At 41.7% G+C, this 16,969-nt stretch overlaps 1 protein-coding gene across 1 annotated transcript in view; it reads right to left on the bottom strand.

Moving 5' to 3' along the window:
* raver2 (ribonucleoprotein, PTB-binding 2) overlaps window positions 1-9,935 on the bottom strand; it is a 59,849-nt gene extending 49,914 nt beyond the window's left edge. The window contains exon 1 of the mRNA XM_044044480.1: window positions 9,601-9,935. Within this exon, the coding sequence (XP_043900415.1) occupies window positions 9,601-9,909 (309 nt within the window). The 5' untranslated portion in view covers window positions 9,910-9,935. The remainder of the gene's footprint in view (window positions 1-9,600) is intronic.
* Window positions 9,936-16,969: the final 7,034 nt, after the last annotated feature.

Genomic DNA, 16,969 nt, shown 5'->3' with positions numbered 1-16,969 from the left:
TTACGACATTAATTAAGATATATCCTGCAATTAACTCCTAATTATCACTTATTGACTGTAAATTAATGCATTGTCACAATAGAGGTAGAATAAGGTTATGTAGAATAAGGTTTTAATACATGCTTAATACTTACTAACAAAGGGCTAGTGTGCTACTTGTGTGTATGTACCTTAATACAAAGCGTTACCAAACTTTTTTTCTTCATTTTAAATTGTTAATACACTATTTTAATATGCAGTAAATTGTAAATAACTGCAAGATATTGAAAGTTATTCTGCAAAAATGGGCAAAAACACTCACAGGACATTTTCTGTTCCTTTTATGGTTAAAATAAGCAAAAACAAAGAAAAAGTCCAGGTGGATATTTCGAGGCTTAGGTGTTAAAGGGTTAAACTTAAAGTTACTGTAAATATATAAATGATACTATGGGGACCTTATGACAACATTAAATCACTCCTGTGTCGTTCTGCTGTTGGAGCACCAAGCTCTGGCACATTTACACCACATTTAAATATTATTTTTAGTGAGTCCACACATCCTGTCCTCTTCTCTCAGCCACACAGTTCCCAGTTGGGCACGGCATGCCGTCCTTTCTGATATTCCGGTTTGTTTGCTTTCTAACTTTTCGTATATGAACACTGCTGGTTTTGCATTACCACGACATCCCCATCACACAGTTCACTACATTATTCTGTGAAATATTCCCACTACACTATCTCTTTGCGATCTAATTAAGACTGTTGTAAAAGCTAAGTGATGCTTAATCATGTTTCAGCAGCCACTGGCCTCCCTAAAGAGACAGAAAGGCAAATTGTTTGTGTTAACAAAACATCCGTCTTCTTGTACGCGGCACACGAACGGCTGCCAATTTGTTCTTATTTTCCAGAACTTCAACGCCACAGCTCAAATACTACTCCTATAACTATTACTATATATGCTATAGCTACTCATTACTGCTAACGTCGATATTATCCTCATCGCTCGTTTCTGAGTGTCACATGAGGAGCAAGAACCAATCCCAGATGGCGTTGGGTCGAGAGGAATGGCGTCACACCCTGGACGAGAATGATGATTGATCATGATCATTTGTGGAACGCAGGGCATTTCAGCTGCTTTTTGCCATTACTATGTTTAAACATACAGCATATACAGAGGGTATAGAAATGTGCAATATAGAGTGTCTTCTACCCTTTTTTTATAAACACACCAGAGCAAAAAGTACTCAAAATATTTTAAATCAGGTTGAATTTGTGAAATTTGGAACTACGACACAGTTCAAAGTTCATTTTTGCTTGTTTTTATGAACAAAAAGAAAAGATAAACAGTCTATTTGGTGACTTCTGCACAATTACTTGCTACTTTATACCACAACTAAAAATGCAGTATAAAATGAATGATGACTTACACTCAACAACATATGATAAGACGAATATGTGACACATATATAAACACACACCCCCAGGATGTCTATATAAGGAGTTGTGTATTATTCTCACTTCAAGGTACCATGGATGCACCTGCGGCACACATCTGTGAATACTAAGGGTTAATGTTATTGATTTTTTTGTTTTTAATGCTCTTGGTCTCCATCTTCTTCCCTTTCCTCTCTCTGTAAATCTCATGTTTTCTTTATAATCTGCTAAAGGCCTTAACATTAACATAAGACGTTCCCTTAGCAAATTAAAACAATGACCCATCAAACATATGAATTGAGACATAAACTTGATACGTGTACTTCCATATTTTTGTAACATAAATCCATGCAATTAAAGGTTAGAGGCTATATATCATAGCTTGTAAAAATAGGAACAACACTACTCTGTTTTCAAGAAAGCCATCTGGTAAAATGCTTTCAGAGACAGCTTCAAACACATGACCTTCACTGAATATACAACTTGCTTAAGTGTCGTTAAAAAAAAACATCCTGGATCTTCCAAGGACAATATATTCACATAAACAAGGGATTATTTAGCTGTTAAGTGTTTAGATTATTATTATTATAACTTCTGTACAATGACAAGACAGCAAACAGCTTCCTTTTTTTTTTTAATTACTCAAAATGCTTTTACAGGGAATCATAGTAAACATAGAAGGAAATGAACATAGATGTAAGGTGGAAAGGCAAGTGAATATTTTCTCTCTCTCCAGATAAAAAGAGAGCGTTGTGTATTTACCCTTCATGCATTACACACACACACTGAAAGGAAAAATATAATGGTGTTCTGTCGTCAGGACTTGCGTGCCTGAATGCATGTGTGCACACGTTTATGTGCATGTGGCCACTTCACGGTGTAAAAGTGTAGAAGTGGGGGGGGGGGTTCTCTTTGACACTCTGCATGGCCTCCTTACTGGCAGCAACTGTGTCCTTGACCTACTGATAGAGTGATATATGCTAGAAAAAGAGAGGGAGGGAGAAAAGAAAGGATAACACCGATCTGCCAGAAAAACAGACCGCACTGCCCACACTCCACACTGCAATGGTTTAAAATCATTATTATAATTACACTAACCACATATATTATCTAGGAGTTTCCAAAAGGTGCATATGTACATTAAATGTAAGCATTTAGCGGCCTCTTTGATCCAAAGCGACTTACAAAAGAAGAATAAGCTACTGTACGTAGAAGCAGTCTTGGAAAGGTGAGGGAGAGAGTGCAGAGGTGGATCCAAGTGCAGAAGGAGATAGTATAAGAATATACAAGAAAAACATAAATAAAGTGAAAGGAACATTATACTGTAGAACATTTGAGAACAGTGTTTCCCAATCCTGGTCCTCAAGAGACTCCTGTCCTGCATTCTTTTAGTTTCCCTGCTCCAACACACCTGAGTGATTTCATCTACTTGAGATATTCTATGACTCTACGAACGTACTTTTTGCCTTCCCGGAACTGCACTGAAATTCGAGCGCTGTAGGCCTCCACTGATGGGTCGGATTTCACGATTACGAGCTGGATCTGGATCGTGGCTGATTGGGAATCCACGTGTTTCTAATATCTCACAGTAATAAGGCGGTAACACGGTTTGGGATGTCTGCAGAAGTTAGTATAGTTCTTTACCCGGTAAATGCACTTATGGTTCTCGATGTTGTGAATAAATAGAGAAATCCTGCACTTTTAACTTTTCCCGGATGTTTTTTGCTTCATTTGTACAGATAGCATGATGCACTGTATCTTGCAATATACTGAATATCAAAGAATCGTTGTATCGTGGTATTATTGGTATCGCCGACCATGTATCGTATCGTCTGTGATTCCCACCCCTATCATTTCCACTCATATTTATTACATTTATAAGGCTGCAACTTTCATTCCAGTGAGGCTTTTGAGCCATGTAACCTACTGCAGTGTTTTAACAAAGTTTTACAATATATGATACATATTAATATGATAATGATACATACAAACGGAACATCTAGCTGTGTCAAGAAATCAACACCTCATTATCATTGCAATGCACCCATTTCCAAGCTGAAACACCCTTATATCACTCCTATATAACATAAACAATCCGTGGAACTTTTTGTTTACTCTTGCTTACAAACAAACGTCTATTAACAGCTGCAATTCATTTAGCAGAGACACCGAGCGAATAGGTGGGTGAGAAGGACAGGCGGCTTTAACTATACATAGCGATACCGATCATTGGTGTATCACATGCCTGCCAGGGACACCTCTTAGAAAACAGTCACACACACACACACACATTATTGTAAACAGACAAGCATGAATAAACACAAGAGTCTATTTCCTTTCACTTCTCTTTCACAGCCTATTCAAGGCAGGAGCGTAGTATCTTCACTCCATCTGGACATTTTATTTTCAAACGCACATGGTGTTGTTATTTCACCTTGATGGCAGCAGCAGCAGAACGATTTTGAATAGATATCTAACTGCGATTATTTTTGACAGGAACCGCGATTGCGATATGACTTGATACGATTTGCGACATCAGAGAGAAGGGTAACAATTTTTAACATCATTATTTTCACTGTGGGATATTTGTGCCGATCTGTGAGAAACAAAGATGTTCTCTGCAGGCTGTAAAATAAGATGTGTACAGATGAAGACAATAATCGATCTAAAATGATATTTTGACACACATTTAAGCTTTAAAATATATTGAGTTTTGCAGCAGGTGTTGTTCAACCCTAGCTACGTCTTCATAAAATTCTTACATAATTTAATGGAGAAATGTTACGTTTTACACCTTTCTTTGTAGAACAGCCTGCAAAATCCTCACCAAGTCATTCATTAGAGTAAATTAAAAGAAGATTCTTTGTGTCGGTATATGTGTATATATATGTTTGTGTATACGTTTTAATTTTTTAAATTTAATTTCTATTATGTCTGTTTTTTTTGTTTTTTCTTGTTGTCAGAAAACTCAATAAACACATTGTTCAAAAAAAGAATTATAACAATTTAAATGAAGATAAAGTACTTTGAATTTCATGTGGAAATATATGGAGTTAATCCTCTCCTGATTGCAAACTAAATTATTTAACCCGAGTGCTAAACGCGGCTGAAAGCCTTGTGTCTAAGACCATCTATTCTAAATTTGCTACTGCACTTTATTGACAGGTTGGATGTGCACAGAAAAGCATCAGCAATAGGAGCAGAAAAAGCACAGCAGTGCAACCGTAGTAATCTGTACTTTCACACCAACCAGTGCCAGTGAAAGCACCATGCATCTCACACACTCACACACACACACACACACACACACACACACACACACACACACACACACACACACACACACACACACACACACACACACACACACACACACACACACACACACACACACACACTATCAGGCTATCAGGATATGGGCATGTTAATGTCCTCTGTGCATGTCTTACTTCCAAACAATCAAAAGCTTCATGTTGTGGAACTCAAACTCAAACAAACAAATGTCTGATCTGTGAAAATTGTGATGCAACACAATAATAATTTCCTCCTTTTATCCAAACCAGCCAAGGCAGATGGCTGCTCACTGTGAGTCAGGTTGTGTTGAGGTCAAAAAAGCATCACACTGAGTTTTAATCTGCGATGCAACTAAATGGACACCGAGGATGTAAAACTGTAGTAAACAAGTTCCAGCAAGATCTGTCTCACACCAACATACTGTACATTATAAGTAAGCAACAGTTATGAACAGCAGACACATTCATATTGCTTTAACTAGCAATGTAAGCAAATGTGACATTGAAACACAGAGACACTGGAGTACTTATTATTATTCACAGTGAGCTTTTATCCAGTAAGTTTACAACCACATTCCTCTTGTAGCTATTCAGCAAATGCATTTCACTCGTCAAGGCCCTGTTATACTCGCGCGTCCTGGGTCCTGTAGTATCCAACTTCACCACCGGGTGGCAGAACAAGTCAGGACCCCGGGAATACGACGCATTCCAAATAACCAAAGAAGAAGACAACGACGCTACAGCTCCCTCGGACATGTCCGGTTCGAGCGGCTCACAGCTGAACGTCCGGTCGGACAGGGGGAGTCGGGGCGTCAGCTGGTTCGAGGGTCACCAGGTCGAGGCTCGGGTGACTTTCCTTGGCGGCCACTTCTGTTGTTTAAATGTTTTTTCTGCTTGCTGAGCGCGACTCACTACTCCACCTTCTGGTGGGGCGGAAATTCAGTTTGTGTCGCGTTGCGTCGTGTGTATACCAGGGCCTTAAGGGCTTATCCATCCATCCATCTTCTACCGCTTCATCGTGCACATGAGCGTCACAGCGGGAGATGGAGCCAATCCCAGGTGACATAGCCCAAAAGGCAGGGTACACTCTGGACAGGGTCACCAGTCCACCGCAGAACCAACATACAGAGACCAACAACCATTCACACCTACGGTCAGAGAGTCCAATTATCCTTATCCCACACTCTCCCTTACAGGAAGGCCAATGGTAGTAATGTACAAAGTCTTATCCTACTGTGCGCACAATGCCACTTCCTGTACACCATCATTAAGGACCTGAGCAAGTGCGCTGGTCATTCAACTGCAGCCAATTTAATTATTTTACCAATAAAGTCACGACTAAATGACACAAAACAGTATTAACCTGTTGATTAGTAATGAACAGTAGTCAGTCTGACAGGTGCATCATTAAAAATCCTGTGAGATAAAACCACAACAAACACATCTGCATAACTCTGACACACACACACACACACACACACGCAAATAGATGACGAAGGTGATGAAGGCGGCCCACTGTCAGGAAGGGGCAGCCGTCATGAACATCTGCTAGTGAAACGCGCACACATCACAGCATGTAAAGTGAGATGAGCAGGCGGGTGGAGAGAGAAAGGCTCTGGCAACCCTGCATTAATGTTTACCTGTACATATGCAAACCCATCTGCACACTCACACACGGCCAAAAACACAGTCATACAAGTCACACACAAGTTTGATCTGTTTCTATGAAACTGAATAATTCAAGAAATGAGCGGGAGTCCTTGGAGGACGACCTCGTCCTCATGCACTCTAAACATTTACACTACGTGCTTGGATTCATTTAAACATTTTCTTCTTTTTTTTCCAGTATTTATCATTTCTGGAATTCCAAATGGAGTCTGGTGTGAACAGTTGGGTCAAAATCCTCGGATTTTTTGGGATCCAACTCCGTGTCTTCCATCAATACTTTATCGCTGACAATTCAAAATCACAACTTTGAACTTTTTTGAAATGTTGTAGCTCCAGGGTTTGAGCCTAAAACAAAAAGTGATCGAGTTTTATTTATTTATGATTTATGTCAAGGGCCATAGCCTTATTTCATTGTTTCATTTTATTTATTTATGATTTTTTAGTAAAGTCAATACAAACAGGTGACTCAAACGGATTTAGACGCAAAAGAAGTGTATTTTGAATGAATGAAATCAACCAATAGCATATTTGTCAATCCGACTCATGTTATATGGTATAAAATGGCACTGATATTTAAGCGGGGTTGGCATAAACATCAGAGAAATAGAAAAATGACTCTCTCTCTCTCTCTCGCTGCTCTTTCCTTTACGTTGTACTTTTGCCAGTCCTTCATTTCCTCTCCTCTCACCCAGCTCCTCTGTTTTCTCTTCCGTGCTCTCCCCTGTTTCTCTCGCTCGCTCTCTGAGAAATGAGGACTGTCAACAGAGCCGTATATCTGACAAAGTGCACCACACACACACACACACAGGTTTGCACAGCTATCCTTTTAAGGACTCACTCTGACTTCCATTCATTTGGACAGAACTAAACAAAGCCTCGTCCCTACACTGAACCATAACCACAAGTCAAATCTCAGCCCTAACTGGACCAGTTCCTCAAAAATGTGCCTCTGCCTCATTAGGACCAAGATTTTGGTCTCCAAGACACAAGCACGCGCACACAGATACACAGATACACACAAACACACTCTAGTCTATTTAGAGTCCATCAGACAGGTTGAAAAACAGTTTAAGTTCTTTCAACGCTCCAATTGACGTCCATCTGCGTTGTGTGTAAAGGTCTCCTGGGCGAGGGTTCACATCAGAGCAAAAACCCTGTGAGGTCAACAAAGAAAGCGCCTGCAGAGCTCTAAGACATGATTGTGTCCCGCCACAACAACAACAAACAAACCCTTCTAGACTTTTCAAAGGATTTTCAGGAGGAGGATCATGATTCACCGTGTACATTTGTATATATAGAGTGCTATAAGTATAAAAACTGACAGAATGAATATGTTTTCAGAGGAAGCAACAATGGCTGTTGGGTTTGAGCTCTTTAGACACAAAAGAGAAGTTTTATCAGATGCTATGTGAATAATGACACTGATTACAGTTAAAACCCTTTAACACCGACACAAGCACACTTTGCATTGCTGTAGTTACTCGACGTGTTGTGCTATCGGACAAATTCCAGCAGTTTCTGGAAGCCGAGTTGCACGTCAACGCCAACGTGTGGTTATTACGGGAATTTCACTCGTGCCATTGCAGGAAGTCGAAGAATCGTCTTTGTCTCCAGAGAGGAGGGAGTGGGAAGAACACCTGTACATAGTTTTTGCACATTGAGACAAAAACTCAATGTTGTTTTTCTTCATTTTAAATTGTTAAAACAGCATTTTAACATGCAGTAAACTGTAAATAACTGCCAGATATGAGTTATTCTGGAAAATGGGTAAAAGCACATAGTGACAGGACATTCTCTGGTCCTTTTATGGTTAAAATAAGCCAAATAAAAGCCCAGAGACAGATTTTCAGTGGATTTTCATCCAACTTAAAATTAAAAATACAAATCTCTACATCTGTGAAGCTTTATTCTGCAAGAAGAAGAAGAAGAAGAAGCAGCTTTGAAATCCCCTTTAAACGGTATTATCTTCCTATACACACACTGAAACAGAGAGCGTGTAACCATATAACGCAGCGTTATTGTGTTATTGAATTTTCTGAGAGTGCAGGGTGGTTTTAAACGTTGACGCCTCATCTCTGTCTGCAAAGCTGCAAGATCGCGGGGATATTATCCTACAGTCTGATATGAAGTCACTTTAACAGCATCACTCCAGTCTATACAGTAACTACTGTGCACGTTCTCCTTTAAATGGACACAGACATTGTCTCTAAACTTATCACATTCGGTCGGACACGTGAATAATGTGGAAAAATATGGAGAGAAATTCCACTTGTGTTGCTTCACCCGACCCAACTCTCTCTCTCTCTCTCTGTTTCATCTCTCACACACACTCTCTTCTTCTCTTCCACATTCCCTCGCTCCTCCCCCTAAACTAAACACACTAATACCAGATGGAGAGCTTCTTCTTTTTCTTCTTCTTCTTCTTCTTCTTCTTTGGCAGGCCGTCTCTTTCTAAGAACGCTTAGTGCATCAGCTCTGAGACGCTGCCTCATGAAGAGTTGCATGCTGACACCAGTGTCAGTGGGAGAAATCTAAAAAGGTCACGGGGTCATGAAACAGCAGAGTCACTCGCTTTCGCCTCTGACAAGAAACATGCTCTAGAATTTTTCCTGCACGTACAACACAAACAAAGAAGCCTCCAGTGAAGGAATCTGATTATTATGTTATCGTTCATTCATTGCTACAAGAATTCATAGACAAAACTTGAGCCAAATGAGCTGATTCTGTTGATTATTTTGGCAGGAAACTAAAATGTGGATGAATTATAATAATCTTCATGGCAGCTTCACATACGTCTACGTGAATGAATCCACAGTGGGTTTTATCCTCCTGATACGAATGACTCACTTGGGAACACAAAAGCATTCAAACGTGTTTTTCTTCATGGTGAAGATGTTAGAACAGTCACAGTTGATCTAATTGAAACTCAGTCTGAGAGTGAAGAAGCAGGTCACCGGGTTTAAATGTTTGGTCAGGTGACTTGTCATTTATATTCAGAAATTAATTGAAATTGAAACGATGAAGCACGTCATATGAAGCACGAGGGCGTGCGAAACACTTTGAAAACTAAGTTCAAAGTCACAGATTAAAGGGTGCAACAAAGTGCGACAGTCGCTGCAAACTAACACCACACGCGCGTCATGTGCGCGAAACCTTCAAACCAACGAACACAAAACACTTTTCTCTCACTTTCCCCTCTTCTCCCTGTGGGTTTCCTGCCCCGTACCTGGTTCGTGGTGTCCGGCGGCAGGTTCTTGATGAGGATTTTCCTCCTGTTGCTCAGCTCCTGCCGAGTTTTGGCCAAACGCTTCTCGATCTCCTCCGGCTCCAAGTCCGGCAGCTCGCGGAGGCTGACGCCCGGCTCAGGAGGCTGCACCGGAGCCGCCGCCGCCGCCGCCGCCACTGCCGCCGCCGCCTCCTCCTCCTCCTCCGGCTGCCGGCTCCCCGGACTGTCCATCTCCGGGGAAAGTGCGCTCTCCTCCCGCACTAAAGAAGAGTGGACGCTCGGCGGCTGGATGGATGAGGCTGCCGCCATCTTGGGTGTCTGAGGGAAAAGTGTGAGGAGAGAGAGAGTGAGAGAGAGAGTCAGAGAGTCAGAGAGAGAGAGAGAGAGAGAGAGAGCAGGTGGGAGGTGTGTGTCAGTAAGAGAGAGAGGATAATCATTTCTAAGTTTAAATAAATGCGTTCCCTCTTTAAGTGATTTATTTATGAGTAATATTCATGATACATTCTGTTATTTTTATAATACTTAATGAAAAACATGATTTACTTTTTTGTGCAATCATCATTTCCTTGTTTCCTTGTTTCGACGAATAAAACATGTTCTCAGATGCAGCATCTCGTGCTTTAAATGTAGGGATCAGTTCACGTTATGGTTCATAAACAGGAGGTCGTTGCACGTCGGACTCCTGGCGACCCCAACTGTCAGCTGAATGAACAGGAGGAGCCATGATCGGAGCCAATGCCAATGACAGGATCCCCAGTGATTGGAAATGAATCAATTTAAATGAATTTATCTTTAATTAGTTCATATTCTTAAAGAAAACGAAACAAATAGGACAGTGAATAAATGACCATCAGTCAGAGGTGGAAAGTAATGATTTACATTTACTCGTGTTACTGTAATTGAGTAGGTTTTTTTGTGTGTCATTTTTAAACTTTGTAATTTTACTTTTACTTAAGTGTGTTTTTCTGTACTTTACTGTACTTTTAAATCATCCATTACTGTGTAAAAATATAAATAAAAATTAATTCATACACCGGAAACTTTCACTTTCACAAAAAGAAAGGAAAAACGGTCTAATTGTGTGACTTATGCACAATTGTGCTACTTTATATCACTACTTCCAATGCAATTTAAATTGAATCATAACTTTGACTCATAACAACACATAAGAAAACATAAGAAAAAAATTATTTTTTAAAGCCTGAATGTGTAATCTGTAAACACACACCCCCAGGATGTCCATATAAGGAGTTGTGTATTATTACCATGGGTGCCCCAGGTGCACTAAGGGTTAATCACATAACTGTCCAACAGGTTGTTTGACAGGTTTCAGAACATACCAGGTGACTAATTCAGGGCACCAGTGTGTGCAGGGCCAACATTGACGTTGTCTGGATAAGAAATGCAAAAAAAAGTCCATCCATCCATCTTTATACCACTTTATCCTCTACATGAGTGTTGCAGGGTGGAGCTGGAGTCAAACCCAGCGGAGGTTGGGTACACACTGGACAGATCATCCACACCCACATGTGGGAGGAAGCTGGAATACCTGGAGAGAACATGCAAACTCCACACGGAAAGGCCCACTGCATATTCTACCGCTTTATCCTCCACATGAGGCTTGCAGACCCTGGACACTTTGCCAGTCCATCACAGGGACACATAAAGACAAACAACCATCCACTTTCACGGTCAATTTAGAGTGTCCAATTTACCTAATTCCCATATTGCATGTTTTTGGACTGTGGGAGGAAACAGAGAGTGCAGAACATGCAAACTCCATGCAGAAAGGCCCTTGTTCAGACTGGGTCACAAACCCAGGTCTTCTTGCTGCAAAGGCAAGAGCGCTAACCGCTACACCAACCGTGTGCAAAAAATAATCTCAGAGTAATAAAAATAATATAAAATAATAAAATAATATCAGGAGAAATCATTTAAATGTGTCCAATCTCACACAGTGCCCTGGAAACTCCGCCCACAAAGCTTTCAACACAATATTGTACATTTGGGTAAAAAGAGAAATTCAGTTCTTATGCTCGTTCTAAAGCCCAATTAACACATTTCTTCTTTGGTCAAAGGAAGAGAGAGCGAGAGAGAGAGAGAACAAAAAGACATTTACTGGAGAGTATCTCTGAACCACCAGAGCTTTTCTGTTCCTCATGTGTATAGTGTGACCATGGCTGTGTGCCTTCCCCTCCTTTCTACCCAAGTCTTTCTGTGAATGCCAGCCTAGCAGCCCGCCGAGCCTGCCTGCCTCTCTGCCTGCCGGCCCACCGTGGGTGGAAAGCTGCTCCTGGCAAACACAAGGGGAACCGAGCTCCCCACCGAGTCCTCACAATGCTTCTGTAGCTTCCGCAGGCTGCATTAGACACCGACAGACGCACACTGCAGACTCACACCTCGGCAATGCATTCACACTCACAGAGGCATGAGCATGTCGACGGGCTCGCATCAAGCCTTTTCGGAAAAATATTTAGAGCAACGAATATGCCGAGGCCTTGTGTAAGAGTCGGTGAAATTCTCTCTCTGTTGCGCGCACACGCACCATCTGCGTGAAAGCGTTTCTTGGCAGATTGGAGTCCAGACAATCACAGTTGTCAGTGGGTGAAAACGATACTGCCTTGCCAAGCGGCTGAAACAGCCTTGCCGTATACGGACCATTTATACGAATACACAAACGGAGCGCACGCTCAGTCCTTTCTTGAATACAAAGGCCAAAGAAAAGAGCAATGTGATTCAACTGTGATTAGTCCACATGGAATATTTCAACAATTGCGTGACGAGATCAGTTGTTTCTCCAACAAACGTGTGAAGCATGATCACATATAAGGACTTTACTGTGCGGTGAGACAAGATATCACATCAGAAGATGTCATTGCATTGCTCTGGATCAAAAACTACTCAAGGAATACTTCACATTTAGCTTTGCATTACTAGAATAGGGGCAGTATTTTTGAAAAATAATACTGCCTCTATTCTAGTAATACAAAGAGTGAAGTATTCCTTCACTCAGTGAACACAGAGAGGCAATCAGCGGCAGCTCTAATTGACATTTGGAGCCTCATCTTGATATTTCAGGTGTTCCTGACCAACATTGAATCTCACGTGTCCATCAAATACCGTGTCCAACTGCAACAAAGGCATTTTTCAAACGTGGAAATCACTGAGGAGGAGTCACACTGCCGTCGGTGCCTGCCGACAGATTGGGAACATGAATCATTGAGTGGTGGCAGAAAGATCTGGCCCGTCACTCGCACGGGCTGATTTTTGGAGACTTGATTCTTGAATCGCACCACTAAGTGCTAAACAACGTTTTTCCATGAGAGAGAACTATTCATTTGTTCCCATCAGCTCCCCTGGTACACGAGCATGTATCACACTGAAGGATTCCTTTACTATATCTTTATCTTCCACACCATTTTTCACCAACATGCAAATCAAACCGCATAATAATAACCTATGCTTCACAAACCGTGGTGGGTGGGGGGGGGGAAGCTGCTCGTCTCTCTCTTTTGAAAACACTAGAGCCCTGCTGGTGCTTCAGCATGTCAGCCACTGATTCACAGCCCTCTTTGGAGTGGGTGGGGGTAGAAAAGAGGAGAAGAAAGCAAGGGAATATGTTCACCACTGCTCGCCGGGAATAAATGTGTGAGGGCGTAGGTGGGCTGAGTGGCTGAGTGGGCAAAGCCGGCACCTGGGATGAGCTCAGTGGGCGTGCGGACGGGAGAGGAGGGGTGAGGGATGGAGAAAGGGTGAACCCTATACACGGCGAAGAGGTTCACTCTGCACGGGAGTGGATAGTGAGAACATGAGCGCGTCTCACTCTGCAATCCTGTCAGAAACGCAGCAGTGGATATAAAATATGGACTGTGGGCGCCCTCTCTCTCTCTCCATTAATGTGCATGATGTTATGCTCTCATACAGTACATGATTACAGTGCAGTGGCGTGACTCATTTTCTCCGATAGCGTACAAGAAATGAAGGGACATGTGACCTACTAAAAAAAACGGCTGACCTGAAACCAGGGGGACAAGAGTTCCCTGTCCAATTCATGTCCTAATTACAGTGGTCATCAGCACACCTCTCCACCGGTGCATCAGGGAAGTGAGTCACAATGAGCATCTTAATACCCAACCCAAGCAGGTTTTTTATTTTGATTTTTAAACAACTAATAAAGCAATGCATACTTTTGCTGAGCATTTCAAGAGGAGTTGTGCTTTTCAGCAAAACACACACAGGACACACACCGCACTTCTCTGTCAAGAGCGATTTTAGAGTGGTGAAAATTCAAGATGACTTAGCTGCGTTTGGGAAAGTGGGACTGTGGACTGCACAAAAATATGCTGCTGGTGCATGTCTGCCGTACTAGTTGGTAAAAGCAAAGAGAGTGACTGACATGACCCGAGGGGGCTTCGACACCCAGCTCAGCGCCCTAATTCACAGAGAGCATCTCTGGCAGGAAGCAGCAGACAGCTTGAGAGAGCGGAGAGGAGGACGAGGTGCAGCGGCAGTGGAAAACGAGACAAAGATGTCGGGGAGGTGTGAATGAATGAATGAATGAATGAATGAATGAATGAATGAATGAACAAAATGATGAGGTTTATGGGACACGTACGATGTAAGGCGAACAGACAGAGATTCTCTCTCCACGGTGATGAACTACATCCCTGCTGATGTTCAGTACACTGAGAGCCCCTCTCTATTTTAACTATTCACCTCCAAGGAGAGAGAGAGAGAAAAAAACAAAACGGTGTACTCTATGACCTTCACTTAATATAGGCCGTACCTTTTTCACTAACCACATCTGCTTAGAGCATAGATGCTGTTTCCACATGAGAGATGACACTTAAATCTCAGCAAAAACAAAAATGCATCATTCAGCATATTCATGTACAAGTTGTTTTGGGTGTATTTCAAAGAAAACTGCCGACTGGTTGCGGCACTTAAGTGAATCAAGAGACTCGTCCAGTCGTCGGAGGCAAATGTGTAAAATGAATGTAAATCTGTCTGGAAAACGGAAAACGGCATAACATTTTTCTCTTTATTGGGGCTGCAACCCCTATTAAGCATTGTTTACGGCACGAAATGCAGAAACAACACTCATTAAGACATTTGACCATACGTTGACTATATTATCATCCAATCTTTGCTCATTTCCGTCATTTGACAGCATTTTTTCTTGTGATGCATAACAAGGTGAAAGTAGCTGTTGTTGTTTTCAGTCAGATACTACACTAAACACACGGTGATGAGGTAGATTGGGAAATGTCAAGCAACAAACTGGAGCTGAAGCCGTTCAGCACCTTAACCCGGAGGTGACGTGATGTTTTCTTCCATTTAAAGGAAGAAAAGCCAGTGAAAAGACATACTGCACTTTCCGCCTCAAACCAAAGCAGCCTTTTTGCTATAAGACATCAGAACCATGTTGCTCCTGTTCCCGAGCCCCTGGCAGGGAAGTCTGCGTGTACAGAAAGACTCATAAATAACTGATAAGTCTTCCAGGCGGCCAGCGTGTACCACTATTCTTCCTTCACCTATGACCAAGAACACACAACATCCTGGTGGAGCCAGGTGCAGATCGTGTCTGCTGAAAAACACCGTTTCACACCATTTTCTCAAAGTGCGGCGTGAAGAGGGTAAAATGGATTTCTAACGCTCATCCTCCAGAACACAAAGGACAACACATAAATTTTTGTTCTTCCCTTGGCAGACAAAGGACGAGGCTTTTACTGACGAAATGCTGGGATATGCTTGATTAATTAATAAACAAACATGACATTTACATGTTTTGTTTTTTTTCTCTCCATACAAATAAAGCATAATGTGGATGGATTGATCACAGGCAACAATAGCAACAGCTCTATGTAGCATTAAAAACACTCCCAACCAAACAAGGCCAGCTCCATCTAAAAAGAGAGCGTTCTGAATGTCCGTGGGAGAACCAGAGGGAATTAAAACAGAGGCTGAAGAGGAATCAGGTAATATGACTCAGTTCAGCGAAGGTATTGAAACAACAAACACTAAAATGCCATTTCTCTCTGTGCAGGGGTTTCCATGTGTGCTCTCTTCCGTGACCTCTTTTCTGAAGTGCGAACAAACGACCCAGCCGACAGCAGAGAAACACAATTTGTTTCTCCATAAAGCAAGAGAAAATTGGCAAAAGTGCATTTAGTACTGCAGCTGTTCGTAATTACTCTTTAATCTCGCACACACACACACGTGCTCTCACATCTTTGACCACACTGTTGGCAGTGAGACACAGAAAGCAGGTTTTGAAAGTTGAAATGAAAGCACAGAATAAAGCAGAGTATTAATTTTCATCCATGTTATAAAATGTCTTTTCTGTTGACTGTTGTTTGAAAATCTAAAAATAAAAATAAAAAAGCAGTTCTAACTCAACCCGACATGAGAAAACAAATATTTAAAAAAAAAAAATGTAAAACTAAAAATGTGGGGCTACACGGCAGTGTAGTGGTTAGCACTTTCGCTTTGCAGCGAGAAGACCCGGGTTCGAGCCCCGGTTGGAACAAGGGCCTTTCTGCATGGAGTTTGCATGTTCTCCCCGTGTGTGCGTGGGTTCTCTCCGGGTACTCCGGCTTCCTCCCACAGTCCAAAAACATGCAATGTGGGGATTAGGTGAATTGAACACTCTAAATTGACCATAGGAGTGAGTGTGAGAGTGAATGGTTGTTTGTCTCTATCTGTGTGTGGCCCTGCGATGGACTGGCGAACTGTCCAGGGTGTACCCCGCCTATCGCCCGATATAGATGAGATTGGCACAGCACCCCCCGCGACCCTCTGGTGGAGGATAAAGCTGTTAGACGATGACTGACTGACTAAAAATGTGACTGTTATTTATTGGGCAAATCATAAACTGAATTCTCTGGGCTTCTATGAAAAGAAAAAAACATAACATTCAACCACTAAAACTCATTTTTCTGTTCAGGATTGCAAGTAAATAACTTTAATTTGACATCTTAATCAATAGCTAATAATGTGCTTTACAACCTTTTTCTGTTTTCTAACAATAATAATGATATTTTAGCATTAGAAAATATAATTGTGGGGGTTAAAGAGCTTCTACATACTTCTACAAAGATAAAAAATGATTTGGATAATTACTTATGCTTTTCATTTAGTGTAGTGGTGTTGCAGCAAGAAACACAGTGTGCATGGTCTCTATCGGGTTGTCTGGTTTCCTCACACAGTCCAGATTTGGGGACTAGGTCAATTGGACACTCTAAATTGACTGTAGGCGTGAGAGTGAATGGCTGTTTGTTTCTAGATGTCCAGGGTGTGACCCCGCCTACCCTCATGTGGAGGATAAAGCGGCAGAAGGATGGTTGAGCACTGTATACTTCACTGAATA

The sequence above is a fragment of the Solea senegalensis genome, linkage group LG14, assembly GCF_019176455.1.
Source record: "Solea senegalensis isolate Sse05_10M linkage group LG14, IFAPA_SoseM_1, whole genome shotgun sequence".
In the NCBI taxonomy this organism is placed as follows: domain Eukaryota; kingdom Metazoa; phylum Chordata; class Actinopteri; order Pleuronectiformes; family Soleidae; genus Solea; species Solea senegalensis.
The sequence above is the reverse complement of the archived record's forward strand: the minus strand, read 5'-3'. Positions and strand labels throughout refer to the sequence as shown.